The 16,943-nt window shown below is 44.1% G+C and overlaps 1 protein-coding gene across 1 annotated transcript in view; it reads left to right on the forward strand.

Moving 5' to 3' along the window:
* Positions 1-16,943, forward strand: part of FER1L6 (fer-1 like family member 6) — a 136,036-nt gene that overhangs the window by 46,688 nt on the left and 72,405 nt on the right. The window contains exons 8-15 of the mRNA XM_018562214.1: positions 90-246; positions 4,840-5,026; positions 5,625-5,817; positions 8,131-8,474; positions 9,154-9,262; positions 10,421-10,604; positions 11,441-11,561; positions 14,994-15,094. Of these exons, the coding sequence (XP_018417716.1) occupies positions 90-246; positions 4,840-5,026; positions 5,625-5,817; positions 8,131-8,474; positions 9,154-9,262; positions 10,421-10,604; positions 11,441-11,561; positions 14,994-15,094 (1,396 nt within the window). The remainder of the gene's footprint in view (positions 1-89; positions 247-4,839; positions 5,027-5,624; positions 5,818-8,130; positions 8,475-9,153; positions 9,263-10,420; positions 10,605-11,440; positions 11,562-14,993; positions 15,095-16,943) is intronic.

Below are 16,943 nucleotides of genomic sequence, written 5' to 3' on the forward strand. Positions count from 1 at the left end.
ATAATATATATTAATATATGTATAAATAGATCACTTAAATATTTAAATAAAATCTTGCACTGCTGTGATACGTTTATTTTATTTTTCAGGACACCAGTTCAGTGACAAATGGGGCCTTCTGACAGATCCCTCTGACATCAGGACGGGCGTCAAGGGTTACCTGAAATGTGACATTAGTGTGGCCGGCAAAGGAGACAGCATTCAGTCTTCGCAGAAAGTCAGTGATGCAGAGGAACAAATAGAAAAGTAAGTGAAGCTTGCTACATTTGGTACAGAGCTATTTGTAAATAACATTTGTCTGCTTTCTAATTTCTAATTTCATCTCAGAGAGATTCCCTCAAAATTCCTAAATCGCTCCGCAATGATCAGTACACTGCTCCATTTAAAGCACAAACCGTACAAACAGCGCTCTTGTAGTGATACTGAGGGGGTAAAAAATGTGAGACCCTAAATAGTGTGCAGCCCTGAAACCCAGGAGGAGTGCCTGTGGATATGCAAACCAAAAACAGAAAAACCAAAAAGGGCGCAACACTAGGTGGGCTGACTAACCGGGTCGAGCGACCCAGGGGAGGTGACAGGGAAAATCACGTGACAATGGATGCAAAGGGCGAAAAACCAATGAATAGCTGAGAAAACAAAAGGAGGAGCACTTACATTTTAAATCATGGGACCAGAGGATGGACGGCCGGTGTGAAGGATCGGGTCGCCGGTGGAGTCTATCTGGAACTGGTGTGCCGGGAGATGTGCATCCACACAGGGAGAGGAGACTGTGGACGAGGGGAAAAGGGGGGGGAGAGGAACCACGAGAATGGGGACTCAGTCCGTGGCCCGCTATGTGTGTCCAGGGGCTAAGTAGTTGTGGGAAAGAATCGGCTGTGTCAGAAACAGGCTGAACAGCTGTGGCCGCAGCTGTGGATCGTGCTGCTCGGTCACCGTCAGCGCAGACTGGGGCAGTGTGCGGGAGCCGTTGACTAAAAATTGTCGGCTGTCAGTGGGGTCTGTGATAGGAAGAGGGTAGTGGCGGGATGGAAGGGCAGTGAGCAACGCGTTTCGAGGAGTGATACCTCTTTTTCAAGCTCGAGAAGGAACATATCATATATATATATATGACCGAGCAGCGCGATCCACAGCCGCGGCCACAGCTGTTCAGCCTGTTTCTGACACCGCCGATTCTTTCCCACAACTACTTAGCCCCTGGACTCACATAGCGGGCCACGGACTGAGTCCCCATTCTCGTGGTTCCTCTCCCCCCCTTTTCCCCTCGTCCACAGTCTCCACTCCCTGTGTGGATGCACATCTCCCGGCACACCAGTTCCAGATAGACTCCACGGGCGACCCGATCCTTCACACCGGCCGTCCATCCTCTGGTCCCATGATTTAAAATGTAAGTGCTCCTCCTTTTGTTTTCTCAGCTATTCATTGGTTTTTCGCCCTTTGCATCCATTGTCACGTGATTTTCCCTGTCACCTCCCCTGGGTCGCTCGACCCGGTTAGTCAGCCCACCTAGTGTTGCGCCCTTTTTGGTTTGCTCCATTTAAAGGATATCTAAAACCAAAACCTTTTGTTATAGTTTTGGATAAAGCAAGGGAATGTTAGCTCCCCTGTCAGGTTATTATATCTCCTTGTGTACAGGCTGGGGAGATTCACCCTATCTGCTTGTCCTGGTGACTAGGGATGAGCTCAAGTTCGGGCCAAACTCAAGTTAATCTGATTTCGGGGGGAAGCTGTCAGTGCCAATCTGTCGCGGCCGGGATACTCCCTGCCATGCAGCTGCAAAGGGGCAGGATGCGGGTGACTTTATTACCTTATATGGTCACATGGCCATATTTGGTCAATGACATTAAGCTAATATGGCCATCTAAGGTTAATTATGTCACCAGCTTCCTGATTGGACCAGCACCCACAGCTTCCTTTTGGGTGTTCAGCGAACTCAAGTATAACACTTGTTTCAGTGACAAGTGTCTAAGAAGAGAATTCCGCTCACTACACTATAGAGATTTCATCTCCCCTTCTATTGCTGCAAATTTTTATACCGCATAATATTAGTGCAACTCTTTATCAAATCCAAAATGTCAGTAAAAATGACACTTAAGTTAATTTAAAAGAGAACTGTGGGGTAACCTATCCCATAGTTCTCTTGAGGGTCACCTATTCTAACATCCTCCTGTGACCCAAAGTTCAGTATATAGCTCGCTATATATCGAGCTCGCCGTAGCCGGGACAGATCCCGACAATACTGTCGAGATCCCCCCAGCTGGCTGATTGACAGCGGGCTCTGCCTATCTAGCTGTGCCTGCCCCCTCCCCCGTCCGTTCCTCCAGTCAGCGTGGGAGGATCGGAGCCGGGAGTGGGGGAATCCCTGTGGAGAGTGGTGACTGACAGTCACCCCTCACTGCAGGGAGACGATCGCAAATTGAGCGGCCCGGCGGCATGTTTCTGATCACTTCCCGATCTATAAAGCCGACATGTGATAGAGCCGATGTGTGACAATTAAACTAACTATGAGGATGAGTGGAAATCACTCACCTCATTGATCTCCTTAAATGCACAAAAACACGGTATAATACCCAGTAGTATATTGTAAAATATAAAAGTGGAGGTTGTGCTGAGTAAATAGATAACCAACATGCCAAGCTTAAAAATTGTGTTCACCTGTGAAATGGGGACAAAATAAGGTATCCAAAATTGTCCATAGGCGACTTTTTAAAAGCCCCTATAGGTCATCTGTGTTGAGTTAAACATGAATGTTGGCCCTAGAATTATTGCTCTCACTCTGCTAATTTCAGGAGATATGAAGTGAGATTTGGTGATATCACTACTGTGCTACTCACCGTTCTCCTTGAGGAAGCAAAGCCCTGCCTCTATTAAGCTGGCCACCTCTACACAGAGACACATTGAATAATGAGGCATGGTAGGTCAGTAATGGGGAAAATAAATAAGCTGCAGGAAAGGCCACACGTAATACTGGTGACTAGTCCTCTCCCTGCCATTTCTGGGCACAGCTTCCAGAGTTCAATTCCTCTTTAAAGGCATCTCTATTGAGGGTACTTTTAGCCTGGATTCAAATGTTATGTGTGTTGGTGGGCTGTGTTGCCTTTCATTCTAAATGGCACCCCAAAGCACCTTCCCAATGTACCACCACAATGCATGGCAACACACAACATGACATTGTAATGCACAGCATTGGAAAAATGGTTCATGCACCTTTTTTGGGCATTCTGGTGCATTAGTCAGCTGCCTCGCTGCAATGCATGTGAATGTGTGTTAACTAGACATGTAAGCTGCGGAAAAATTCAGTTTGGGTATTTCGTTATTCGGATCTGAAATGCAATTCGGTTCGGGTTTCGGATTCGGACGAAAGTTTACGAACAGATATTCGTTACAACTACCGCAGAAAACCATATACAGGATGTTAATACTAAAGCTGAATCTCCTAGACCTGAATGGCATTCGGGATCCGAATTTCTGAATTGCATTCGGGAGCTCCCAAATGCCATTCGGGTGTGGGCAGTGGTGTATTTAGGTTTGGGGCTGCCCTAGGCAAGACAAAACTCTGGCGCCCCACCACCCCCCCACTAAATTTACCCCACCAGGCTGTGATCTTAGGTGGGCTCTACAGGGTCTGTGGTGGGCTCTATATGATCTATGGTGGGCTCTGCAGGGTCCCAGGTGGGCTGTGAAGGATCTCTGGTGGGCTCTGCAGGGTCTCAGGCTGCCAAGACGCCCTGCCGGAATCTGCCGCTCGAGGCAAACGCCTTGTTTGCCTCGCGGCAGATACGCCCCTGGGTGTGGGAGCCATGTACATAAACTGTATTACTAAAGCTGAGGCTCCCAGACCCGAATGGCATTTGGGAGCTCCCGAATGCAATTCAGAAATCCGGATCCATATGGCTCCCATGTTGCCGTAACAAAAATTTGTATTCAAAACCGAAAAACACATCTGATTGGCCAGAAAAGTCACATGTCCGATTCAATTTAGTTTTTGAACGAAATTCGGACGGGATCTGAAATTCAGAAACGGACCTTTGGATTCGGACGCATTCTGATGCATTGGGATTCGGAAATTTTTATTTGTCAGAATGTCCATTTTTTGGAAAATGTGTAGGAATTTTGATTCAGAACGAACCGAATCGCACATGTCTAGTGTTAACACACTGCACAGTTGTAAATTTGCCCTAAAGCAGAACCTGATCTTTTTCGGATGGGCTGTTCTGGGTGAATCTGTGATGGAAAATGATTTTGTGGTCCTTGTAAATCACAGAATTAGAAACAGGATGTAGTGCAAAGCTAACAACACTAGCAGAATGTTCTCTTATATGAATGGTCTAGAGATAAATCCATAATTCTGCCCCTTTATAAAACAATGGTTCGGCCTCATCTAGGGTTCAGTTTTGGTCACCAACCCTTTAGGAAAGATGTCCTTGAACTAGAAAGAGTTTTGAGAAGGGCAACAAAATTATTAAATGGGTTAGATGACCTCAGTTATGAGGATGAATTTACAAAGGTTAGAATACATAGACATTGATACGTCACATGCGTCAAGAAGCCAACATTTCGGGGCCGCGCAGGGTCCCTTCATCAGGGCAACATTATCACGTGATCATCTCAGCCTAGGTAAAGTCAATGGACTGGAGTCTTTTGATGATAAAATGTGGAGCGTTTCTGAAAAACTATACTGTAGCTGTATATTGTGACATACCAGGAATCTATTCTTGCAGACTTATAAAGATACTGAGAAGTCAACTTTTAAGCAGACCTTCCATTAAAATGAAAGATCTGCTTTAGTAACAACCTCACACCGCAGATCCTGATTAATATCTCTGATTTTGTGTCGGCCAGGAACCTGCTGATCCCCAAAGGTTTCCCCTCGGAAAGGCCCTGGGCCCGGTTCTATGTGAGGATCTACAGAGCCGAGGGGCTACCGAAGATGAACTCCAGTATTATGGCGAATGTCACCAAAGCATTTATGGGGGATGACAAGGACCTCGTGGACCCGTATGTGGTTGTCATGTTTGCAGGACAGATGGTAAATGGCACACATTGGAACAATGACATGTTATAAAATAGAAGTATATTGCTATGTTGGCATTCAAATTAGAGTGCAATGTGTCTCACTTTAAAGCTGATCTCCAGTCAGATATAAAAGACACAGATTGATGCAGCTCTGTAAATATTAATACATCACTAAATGTATTTTACATGAAAACAGTGTAAGTATTTGAATTTGACTTGGCATCAGCCTATTGCAGTCCCTGTACAGCTGAGCCTAGACTGGGAGAGTGTGAATTAGCACAAGGAGCCAATTAGGTGTGCACTAGAGCATGCTGAAAGGAGGAGAGAGTATAGTGAGAAATGAGCTCAGAAGTGTGCTGCTTTTCCTTTCACTGTCCAGTCAGAGGCTGAGGAAGAGAACATATTGAACTGCAAAAAAAAAAACCCAGACTGGGAGAGTATGGAGGCTGCCATAACCTTTCCTCCTAAAAATGACCATCATGCTGAGCTCAGGCATGTATGGATCTCACAATTACAATTAAATTACAATTAAAGACAATTGGAATATAACTGCACATAGAATGATTATAAGTCAACTCTTTAATGAAGCGGCCATTTGTTTTGGATATCAGGGTCGGACCACAGCCCAGAAGAACACAGCGGTGCCGGTGTGGCACGAGCAGATTGTATTTAAAGAAATGTTCCCCCCGCTGTGTCGTAGAGTAAAGATCCAGGTGTGGGATGAGGGCAGTATGAATGACGTGGCTCTGGCAACTCATTTCATAGACCTGAAGAAGATCTCTGACGAGCAAGATGGGGACAAAGGTGAGTCTTCAATAATTTACATTGGTGTGTGTTAGGTCTCATGGAGGACAGAAACCACGCAGACACAGCCTTTGACTTCTATGAGAGGCTGTACACAACACCTGTGGCTCCATGATAGGGAAAAAATGTCGGGAAGATAGGCCCATGTGCAAGAACCCGTAACCTGTAAAATTTCAAAAGTGGCTAAAAAAATAAAGCAACTTGTCTATTAACTTGGCTATTATTATCATTACCGGAAACCTGGAGAAGAACAAAATGGATAAGAAGTCTGCATGACTAGGCGGCAGAACAGGTCAGAGAAGGGTTAAGGTTTGAATTTAGTGGGGAAGGTGTAGATCTTACCAGATTGGTATCTGAAGCTTAACCCTAGGGGTTCTTTCTGGGCAAAAAGAAGCCCCTAGGGTTGTTCCTGTGAAGATTGCTGGGTATTCATTCCAGAAAGTTCAGCATGCGGTGTACACATCACATACCATACCTCAACTCAACCCTTTTGATTAAGTTTACCATAGGTCAAACACACCAGAGGGGGCAGAGTTGATGTGAGGTGTGTGATGTGTACACAGACCCTGCTGCTGAATATATATTTTGCTTATTGGCTTGCAGTGCAGTGAACTCTTCTGTGGACATTGTGTGTGGGAGTCAGAACAAGCCCGCATCTGTCCTGTGGGAGGACGAGCAGCAAGACTTTAAGAGCAGTGTCATAGTTTCTCCATAGGCTTTTTTTATGCTGTGTGTTCCAATGGGAATATGGTCCTGGCCAGAGAAACTAGATGATGTGGCACAAAATATCTAAAAAGTAGGGGAAATCACGTTTTTAGACAGTTGTCTCCATCGCTACTCTATCCAAAACTAAACAAAGAGAAAGTCTTTTAATTTATTTAGATACACTGCCTGTCCAAAAAAGAAAAAAAACAAGTCAACAATATAGAATTTAGCTAAGTAAATAGGTCAGAGCTTTCCATTGGATAACAGGTGTAGGTTCAGTAATGTTATGTGCTCAGAAAATGAGGTCAGCTGTCTACCTGAATATACTGCATGACCAGGTTTTTCCATCAATGGACTTTTTCTTCCCTGATGGCACATTGGGCATATTGCAAGATGACAATGTCAGGATTCATCGGGCTCATATTGTGAAAGAGTGGTTCAGGGAGCATGAGACTAATTTTCACACATGGATTGGTCACCACCGGGTCCAGACCTTGAGAATCTTTGAGATGTGCTGGAGAAGATTTCACACAGAGGTCCGACTCTGTCATCATCTCTACAAGATCTTGGTGAAAATGTAATGCAACGGAATTCATTCTGTGGAAAGAAATGTTGTGATATTGTATAAGCTTATCAAAATGTTGCCACAGTGAATGCATGCTGTATCAAAGGTAAAGGTGGTCCACGAAAATATTGGAGTGTGTGACTTTTTTTTTAGGATACAGTGTATATAGCACCATTAGCTTCCATGGCCATGTACGAAGAAAGACTGAGTAAGACCGACATTAAACCATGTGAAAGTGCTGCTCATGGGTTGCAATGTCATGGGTAAAGTTGCCTGTCGCCAAAATAAATATTTAAAATAATTTGTTCCTTGCAAAGAAGACAAGCAACATTCACCTCTCCTAATGCATATGTCATAAATTTCTACGGTATTGAAGAGAAACTGCTTACTGAAGATCCTGCAGAAAAATACTTTCAGAAGTGTCAATTCCCCCCTGCTGCACACTGAAAATTCATCCTGCTAACCCCTATGCATGACTTGCGGAACAAAACACAAAGCGAAACAGGGGACCAGATATCCAATACTCCAAAATGTTGGATTCTGCAGGATCTTCGTCTGATGCTTTTCCTTCAATACTGTAGACATTGATCATTATTTTAGTGGCAGAGTTACTTTAAGGGGTAGAACCATAATGGGATTTCCATTACTGGAGCCTTTAGACACCGAACCCTTGGTGCCCAATTGTAAAATTACCTGTTTTATACGTAACTTTTTCTTGTTTTATTGGTTTAACGTAGCTTAAAATATTGTGACAATGTATATAATAGAGATAAGATGATATTATTTGTACTGATTGTAGGGGAAAAAACATGCTTCTGATAACTTTACACCATCTTGTGCCTATGTTGACTATAGGAACAGGCTTAGTGAGCTTAATGGCAAATCTGGTCCTGGGTTGTAGCTAAAGGCCTAAGAGAATGAGTAAACTATAAATAAGGTGACAAGGAGTATCCTTCCTTTTTAGATAGTAAAGGTGGAAGCTCTGAAGTTCGAATCCTGCAGGGGAACTTTATTGACCATAAGACTTTTATTTTCCATGCCAGGATTCCTACCTACATTTGGTCCAGCCTGGATAAACTTATATGGTTCTCCTCGTAATACCACTTTGATGGAGGATCACCAGGAGCTCAACGAAGGTCATGGAGAAGGAGTTTCATTCAGAGGAAGAATCCTCATTGAGATTGCTGTAGAGATTCTCTCCGGAGGGGCACACGAATCAAAGTTCTCTAAAATTATCAAGGACATTAAAATTCCAATGAAGGACTCAAAGTCTTCCAAAGGGACAGGGAAAGAGAAAGGAGAGAAGGAGGAAGCTAAACCAGCGGCTGCTGCAGACAAGACTAATTCCACCCAGGTGGAAGTAGAGCCTTTTGATGTCCCTCCTGAGGTTATTATTCTTTTACTGTTTATCTGTAGTGTCATAGTCAATATCATTTTAACATCTCTAGCTATTGTAAATAGGATTACATTTCTTCCTTTCAACAATGAAAACATTTGTAAGAGGTTGAGGAAGCCGACTACTGAGTAGGGATGAGTACAGGTTGGGACTGCGTCCGGTCCGAACCTGAGTTCCTCTGAACAAAGAAGTGCCATGGCCAATTCCATCCAATGGCGGGATGTTTATGCTGACATCATTTTTGATATTTGATGTAATTTACCAATTATAGGCATGTAGCCATATAAGGTCAATGACATCACTTCCCATCCCATTGCTTACATCAAACCTATGGGAGAGGAATTCAACACCAGCAACTGATTGGGTGATGGGAAGGAGCTTCCTTTTATGATCGACGGGGGCTCCTTCCCAGTTCAGAGGAGCACAGGCTCAAGCTGACTTCTCATGCCCATACATTTCAGTTTAACAACTACAATAGATGCCACAGCCCATAGACCTCAATGACTTGATGTGTACTTGAGCTTTCACCCATGGTGTACTTCAGGAAGGCATCAGAAAGATAAAGTAGGAAGTTTCCAAAGCAATAGTGGATGGAGATTTTCTTCAACCAGACTACAGTACAGATGCATGAATAAGATCCCAATGACATGTTGCTGTATATGTGTTTTAGATACATGAGGAACAATTAGAAGACTTTCTTCTTTTTGGATCATTCTTTGAGGCAACCCTAATTGACAGGAAGATTGGCGATAAACCTATAAGCTTCGAAGCCAGTGTTGGTGAGTAAATATTACAGATGTATTTTCTTTTTAAACAGTAGCATTCATTTAAAGCCGACGTGAACATTTGGTTTAAATCAGCTAAATATATTCCAGGCACTTAAAAAATATTTTCAGTCTTACATTTTCTGTAGCTGTTTAGAAAGAAAATGAACAGTAAGACATTGAGTACCTTTTGTTTTGATGCACATGGAATGTATTTAGGTGATTTAAACTGAAAGTTCAATTGGGCTTTAAGGAACTGATGGTTTTGTAGAAAATATTTTTGTTGCATGTGTGTAAATTGGAACTTGGAAAGCTACAGGGCCCCCCCCCCCCCACCCCCACCGCCAACAGTGCATATTCACCTTCCCTTCACTCTTCCATTGCTTTTTTTTAGCCACTGGGAGCAAATCCTGTGCATGCTTGAAGTCGTGATTTGAATGTTAGATAGGGCTGAGGACTCTTTCCTCTCCACATGTGGCAGTGCTGGCCAGAGCTGTCCGTATAATGAGGCAGCCTGAAGCAGTTGCCTCACACGTCATCTTATTGGGTCACAAGGGGGGAAGGGCAGCAGGTGTGCCTGCCACCCCCTTTGCAGCCAGAGCGTGCCAAGTTGCTAAGAGCTCTTAGCAACCTGTGATGCTCTGGCCGCCGTCCCACCAACTCACTGACATCACTGGCTGCTAGAAGCTGAGCGGGATGCTCTGGCTGGTGCCCCACCACATCCACTGCCATCATCCCCGTCCCACACCCCCGGCCTCATGCAGGGAATAGTGTAGGGACACCCCTGGGACCTCCACACCCGAAATTTTAAGTTGTATTCCCTTAAAACAGTTTGACTAGTTCTGAAAATATAGCAAATGCATTTTGGGGGTTAAAGGGTGCCCCCTTTTCATCAGAGATTGCATTGTCTGCAGGCACACTCCATAGCAGCTGGTTTGGGCAGCCTACAGACTGCATCTGCAGCAAATTCTAGTCCCACCTGTGACTTGACAATATGAGAATGCCCCTGAGAACAGTAATGAGGGTGCACACATATAAAAGTAGGCATTGTTGCTTGCAGAGATTTCACAACATGTTCTAACTCTTTGCACAAATGACCGAAATGACCTACTGCTGAAATAATGTAATTATGGCAAATACTTGGCAATTTTCACTGATACGGAGTACTTACAGGTAATTATGGAAATGTTCTTGATGGGGTATCACCACATGGCAGCAAAAAGAAGACGTCCGATCCTGAAGACTTGGAAAGTGCCCCGTTACTGCAAGCTGAGGAAGGGAACGTCTCTCATGAAATCTCAATGTCATATAAATCAGTGACGTCTCCAGAAAAACCTCTCATAACAGATGGAAATAGGTAAATGATAAAACAACCGATGCATACATTTAAAGTTGGACTCCAGACAGATAAAAGAAAACAGTTAAAGTGACATTACACTCAGGAGTTAAATCTTAAAACTGCATTAAAGTACCTTAAACTGACATTAAACCCTCAGATTTTTTTAACATAAACCAATACTGTAATGTGTGCCTTACTGTAATCCATTGTAGTTTCCCTTCTCTTTGCTGCTCTACCTTTTAAATCTGTATCTGTTCTCATGCTGGGCAGAACTTCTGTTTTGCAGCAGACTGCCTTGTCTCTGAAATGGATACATGGTGTCTGTGTGTAGGTTCACAACCTGAGCCAGCACTACAGGAAGAGGCACTCAGCTGCAAAGGGAAGTTCTCCCCCAGCATGAGAAGAGATAAGGATTTAAAAAGAAGAGCAGCAAAGAGAAGGGAAACTACCATGGATTACAGTAAGGCACACATTACAGTATTGGTTTATGTTAAAAAATCTGAGGGTTTAATGTCACTTTAACTATTAACAAAAATGTATCTTGTTTGAGTGTCACTCGGCTGTAGATCCTCAAATCATCTCTGAATTGGTGCTGACGCTCTCCTTCCTTCTGGAGGGGGGCTACTTTTGTTCCCCTTGATCCCTGTGTGTGTTGTACAGTAGCCACCGCTCCAAGCTTTCTCCTGTGATTGTCACAATATTGTCACAATACAGCTGGGGGTAATGAGCCAAAATGAAAGCCTCATCTCATGTCTGCTTCAGAGGACTCTACCTAAGACAACACTCCCACCTTACCTCATGACAGGAACAGCCCTGGTTTACAATGCCTTTCCAATTTGTGTTATGTCCTACAGGAATTATCACTACTTGCCAATTTATGAAAAAAAGTCATGCATCTATGTGAAAAGTACCTGGGGCGACCAGACATTCAGGCTGTACACGTCCAACGTGCTCCATAAAATGGCCGAGCATCTGGTAAGTACTCATAAATGCATATCATTTACACACAATACTGTTTTTATTTTGGATGGAGGCGGTGATGGGGGCTTTTTAGCTGGTGCACTCTTCTAATCCTCCTTTGGGCTTTGATCTTTGTAATGGCTTAATTCTGTCATCAGGTTGATGGATGTCTAACAGGCATAACAAATACAAGTGAGGTGTAAGTCCTCAGACAGATAGAGCAACAGCACACAGTAGCCATTAGGAGTCATTAGGCTGATGGTCTGTTGAATATGCCCTGTTTTGGGGGTACCTTGATTTAATGAAGGTCATCTAAATCTTAAGGAATGTTCTTTCAGGAGGCAGGGAATACCTTTAAATCAATGCCGTATAGCTATAGATATCAATTTTAACAGCCCAAAAATGGTGCATGCACACAAAACCAATCAACAACCTAAACGGAATCCAGATTCCAGACAGTTAGACAAAGCAACCACTGACAAGATAACAGGCCAATGATCAGGATAGACAGCAACAAGATGAGTATGAATGCAGTCCAAACAATTTGCAAGAATAACCCAGGACATGAACGTACAGACAAAAATCAGACAGACCTGTGTCCAGGCATGAACAAACAGACTAACCTTTTGATCAGATAGAGACAATGTCCAGCAGTCTGTTTAAGCACTCTTTATAAGGGCATGCGTGCACCGAAGAGACCTGAGCTGCATTGCTAAGTAACAACCAGCCGATCACAATGGCTCAAGGCTGATCGTTGCAGTTCATCCTTCTCCATGAGAATGTGGACAGATCCTGACCACTAAAAGCATTGTTCCTGCGAGGTATTGGTCTCTGAACTCTTGCCAACCAGTAGCTCTCAAAAGTATTGACTTTTATAAATTTAAGATGGAAGAGGTGGGTGAAAACAGAGTAAGCAGGTGTACTATAGACAGGGCCGGATTTACTCTCTCTGCTGCCCCAAGGCCAGGTTCCTAAATGCACCCCCCTACCTGACACCCCCCCCAAGAGAATGTCAGACCTGCAGGCTGGATACAATGTCCCCAAGATCACTTGTACAAAACAAGCAACGGCTTCCCCGTTGTACATGTAGCCCTGCTTGCCCAAAGCAGGGCTCAATGTAGAAAACAACTACCTACCCGGGCATCAGGAGATAGGAATTCCACACCCCTGCTGCCCCTCTACTCCCTGCTGCACCAAGGCTAAGCCTTGGTTGGCCTTGTGGGAAATCCGGCCATGACTATGGATGTACATCTGCAGATTAGAATCACCAATGGACTTATGGTTTTGAAATTTAGATCTTAGATTATGGCTTTACTTAGTGAACATTTATATTCCAATATGGCGGGTGAGGCACTTTTGTTTTGTTTGAAAATGCCATGGTACATGCTGGAATTCCCCTTTATACTGTGTAATACGGAGTACAGTGATCCTTTAGGTCAGCTGGAATGTGTTGTTTCGTTATCATAAAAGCTCTAACTACTTGTACTTACTATTCCCTGGGAACTCTGTAAAGTACAGTTCTGCAGTATTCACATTGATTTGCAATGACTGCGGCACTTTTTCTGCCTAATAAAGTGAAAATGTAATGTTTTCTACCAAATTGAAGGGAAAGGGGAACATGAATGAATTAAGTCAAGTGATTAAACTGGTAATGTTTATGAGTATCAAGCCAATTAAGTTGGTATATAATATAACTAATATAGTACCGCAGGGCTGGAAGCCTCCAAGACATTTGGTGGGTGATATATCCAGAACAGTGTAGGCAGAATGTATAAGGTCAGTGCAATTATCTTGAAAATTACCTGCTACAAAGAAATAGAGTCCTCTAAAACTTTACTTTGAAATCCACTTAGAGAACAAACTGCCGGAGAGTTAAAGGAACTGCCGTTTCTTATATCAGCGACTACTGGCGAGATCTCTGCGCTGAGTTTCCAGTTTCTGAACATCAGCTCTAGACATCAATAGGGGCTCCCACCATACCTGCTGGATTTTGTATTTATTTTATATTATTTCGAATGTAACAGGAGGACCCAAAACACACAATAGCCAAAATTTGTAGGTGGAAAAAAACAGAGCTGGGAACGACATGGAGATCCCCCAATCTATAGAAGCCAGGAGTAGATTCAGTCCACCAGGCTCCACCACATTACTTTAATACCACTTTTGGATGACATGACCCTTTAAAGGTCAACAACATTTTTTTATTTTAGTTTTGGGCAGAGCGTAGAAAGGTTAGAACTTCAGTCAAGGCTTGACTTCCATTACTCTGAGCGTAAGCTAAAGGTAGGTCCTTAGACACCTTTGAGGAGCTTTTATTGGACAGGATCAGACTGAAAACACACAGCTTACCCCTATCATGCGTCCCCACAATCCACATCCGGTGCACAAATAAGTAATAGGCTCAAAAACTGTGGAACCAGCACACGATAATCTTCCAAAGAATTTCAAACTTTATTCCACATGCATCTGTACAAAGCACAACCGCTAGGATGAGAGCAGAGGCCTGGCTTAGCAGCAGAGTTGGGGGAAGTTGAACCCTTAGAAACACCAGGGTCAGAGATGTACACAAAATTGCTTTTGGCTTACTAAGACACTATTGTACCTTCTCTGTGCAGGACTTTTGAGCATAAAGGCCAACATAGCCTCCTCCTTCCTTCTTATGATGCCCCCCACACAATCCTAAAATGCAGCTGGGACCTGCTTTCCACTGCCTGGCTTTCCTCCATGCTGTGCTTACATTGATTGAGGGGAAGTTATCAAAACTGGAGCAGTTGACTATGGCAACTAATCAGCTTCTCTTTCATTTTCAAAGCTTAACTGAACAAACTAACCAAATAAGCTGATTGGTTACTATGGGCAACGTCTCTAGATTCTAGTTCTAGTTTTGATGAATCCCCCCCATTTTGCCTCTGGGCGTCCATGCTGCAGTGCGCAGGCTCAACAATGGGTTCTATAGAAATGCATGAAAGAGCCAGGACCAAGTGTTCTTAGCTCTCCCAGTCATCTCTGATCTTCCCAAAGATGTATCTAATTCCATCTTATTTTGAAAGTAAATATTGCTACCTCCAAAGATACAAAAGTGTAGACACAAAGGAACAGGAAGTGTGTTATTCATAAGATTCCAGGAGAGAATAAAGGGAAAAATCTGAAAAAAAGAAAACTAGTGCCGCCACTACACCCAATCATTTGCAATATATTACATTTTGTTTTTATGTTTAGATACCCTGTAATGAACCCAGTCGCTTGTGTTGCTTGTGGACAGGTTGCTCAGGCCAAGCACAAGGTGAAGCAGTGTGGTTCAGTGAACTGACCTCCCCCTGACTTACTTACCAACTTCTTGGACATCTGCCACAGTGCAGACACACAAACTTATCATTGCAACTGTGATGTGATCGCCTGGTGATATCAATAAGCAATCAATGCTAACATTTAATATTTTCTTTATAGGGAGAGGCGTTAGAACACATGAAAGAGCTCAGCAAGATCTCAGATTTTGCATCAGAAGAAAAGATGAGGGAGGTGCTGACAGATTTTGTCAGCCAGTGCAAGTACGTTCTTCCTGTCTGTATATGTCCTGTATTAATGTCAATAGCCTGATAGAGTTTTAGAATAAAACAAAATTTGCCCAATGCGTATTGCAGCTTTGATTGCCCTTTTCAGGCTCCTGATTAGAGGGCTGTAGAGTTTAGGACGTAGACAATAATATAGAGCCTCTAACTAGGGGTTTCCCTAACCTTTTTGCCACCTGGAGCAGGGGGAAGGTGCTGCACGCAATCAATGAGGTGGGGTGGTGCTGGTGGAGACTGATAGTGATAAGAGCCAGGTGGGAAGATGTGGAAGGGCTCAGGCTCCCTGCACAGCTTTTAGAAACAGCAGTCTCTCCTCTCTTTCTCCCCTGGCTGTCTCTCTTTGCTCTTTCTCCTGGCTGTCTCTCCTCACTCTCTTTTCTGACTGTCTCTCCTCTCGCTCTCCTGGCTGTTTCTCCTCACTCCCTCTCCCGGCTGTCTCTCCTCGCTCTCTTTCCTGGCTGTCTCTCCTCTCTCTCCCCTGGCTGTCTCTACTCTCTCTCCACTGGCTGCCTCTCCTCCCTCTCTCCACTGGCTGCCTCTCCTCTCTCTCTCCCCTGGCTGTCTCTCCTCACTCTCCTGCCAGTCTCTCCTCTCTTTCTCCCCTGGCTGTCTCTCTTTGCTCTTTCTCCTGGCTGTCTCTCCTCACTCTCTCTCCTGGCTGTCTCTCCTTGCTCTCTCTCTTGGCTGGGAACAACTCTCTCCTGATCCCTCCCCATTTGCAGCCTACAACACATTCAGCCACACTAGCACTGCAAGAGAGAGCTTGGAGTTTGAGCCAACTTGCGATCACGATCTATCAGCGGTAGCTTTGTGAACGACTGGTAGATTGCTATCAACCTAATGGGTACCCCTGGTCTGGAGTTTGGGGTATTTAGGCCATGAAGGTATATAGTCATAATAGAGTATATTGGAATTCCCCTGATCTCCCTGCCCTTACTTTTTTCTCTACAAAACTGGAGATCTGTTCTGTATGACAGCAACTATATTATACTAGTTGGGATCTAGGTGATTCATGCAACAGCATGTAGTCCTTTACAAGAGCACTGTGGAAACCCATTCTGGAGGGCACTTACATAGTGGATTTTCTGAAGAAATTCCTATTAAAATGGGGCATGTTAAGGCATATAAAACACATCATTTACAGGGTTATTCACAAAAGGGTGAAGAGTTTGGAGAAGGCAGGAGAAGTGAACAATCTAGGACAACATAGCTGACTTGGAACAATTCTCCAATTCAGCTCACTTTCCAGTTCAGCTATGTTGTCCTAGATTGTTCACTTCTCCTAACTCTTCACCCTTTAGTGAATAACCCCCTTATTGTCAAATCATGCTAACAAAGGATCTGAAGAATTTTCATATTTAGCCTGGACTTTTACTTCTAAAAGTTCTGAATGTTTCAGGTTGACTTGAAGATAACATTAAGAGGGTTGTTCACCAAAGAGCCGAAGGATTCAGCCATAGCTTCAGCTGATCCTCGGCTCTCTTTGGCCGCCTCTGCCCTGCGGTTCAGTTGAACCCAAGGGCTGCTGTACGGGCTATTCACAATAACCTGTACAGCACCTGAGCGGCTCAGCCGAGCCAGAGGCAAATGCTTCAGCTCGACTGAGCCGAAGTGACAGCCGAAGTGTGGAGAAAGGTCGGCCAAAGCTGACCGATCCCCATGCAAATGACAGCTGGGAGGAGCCAGCCATGATCTCTCGGCTCTCTCCACCCAGTTGTAATGACATATCAGTGCCCCCAAAATGACCAGGGGACGCTGATCTGTCATTAAACAATAACAACTGGGCGGAGCTGGCCGTGATGTCATGGCCAGCTCCGCCCAGTTGTAA

The sequence above is a fragment of the Nanorana parkeri genome, unplaced genomic scaffold (genome assembly GCF_000935625.1).
Source record: "Nanorana parkeri isolate BGI_ZX_2015 unplaced genomic scaffold, ASM93562v1 scaffold566, whole genome shotgun sequence".
NCBI lineage: Eukaryota > Metazoa > Chordata > Amphibia > Anura > Dicroglossidae > Nanorana > Nanorana parkeri.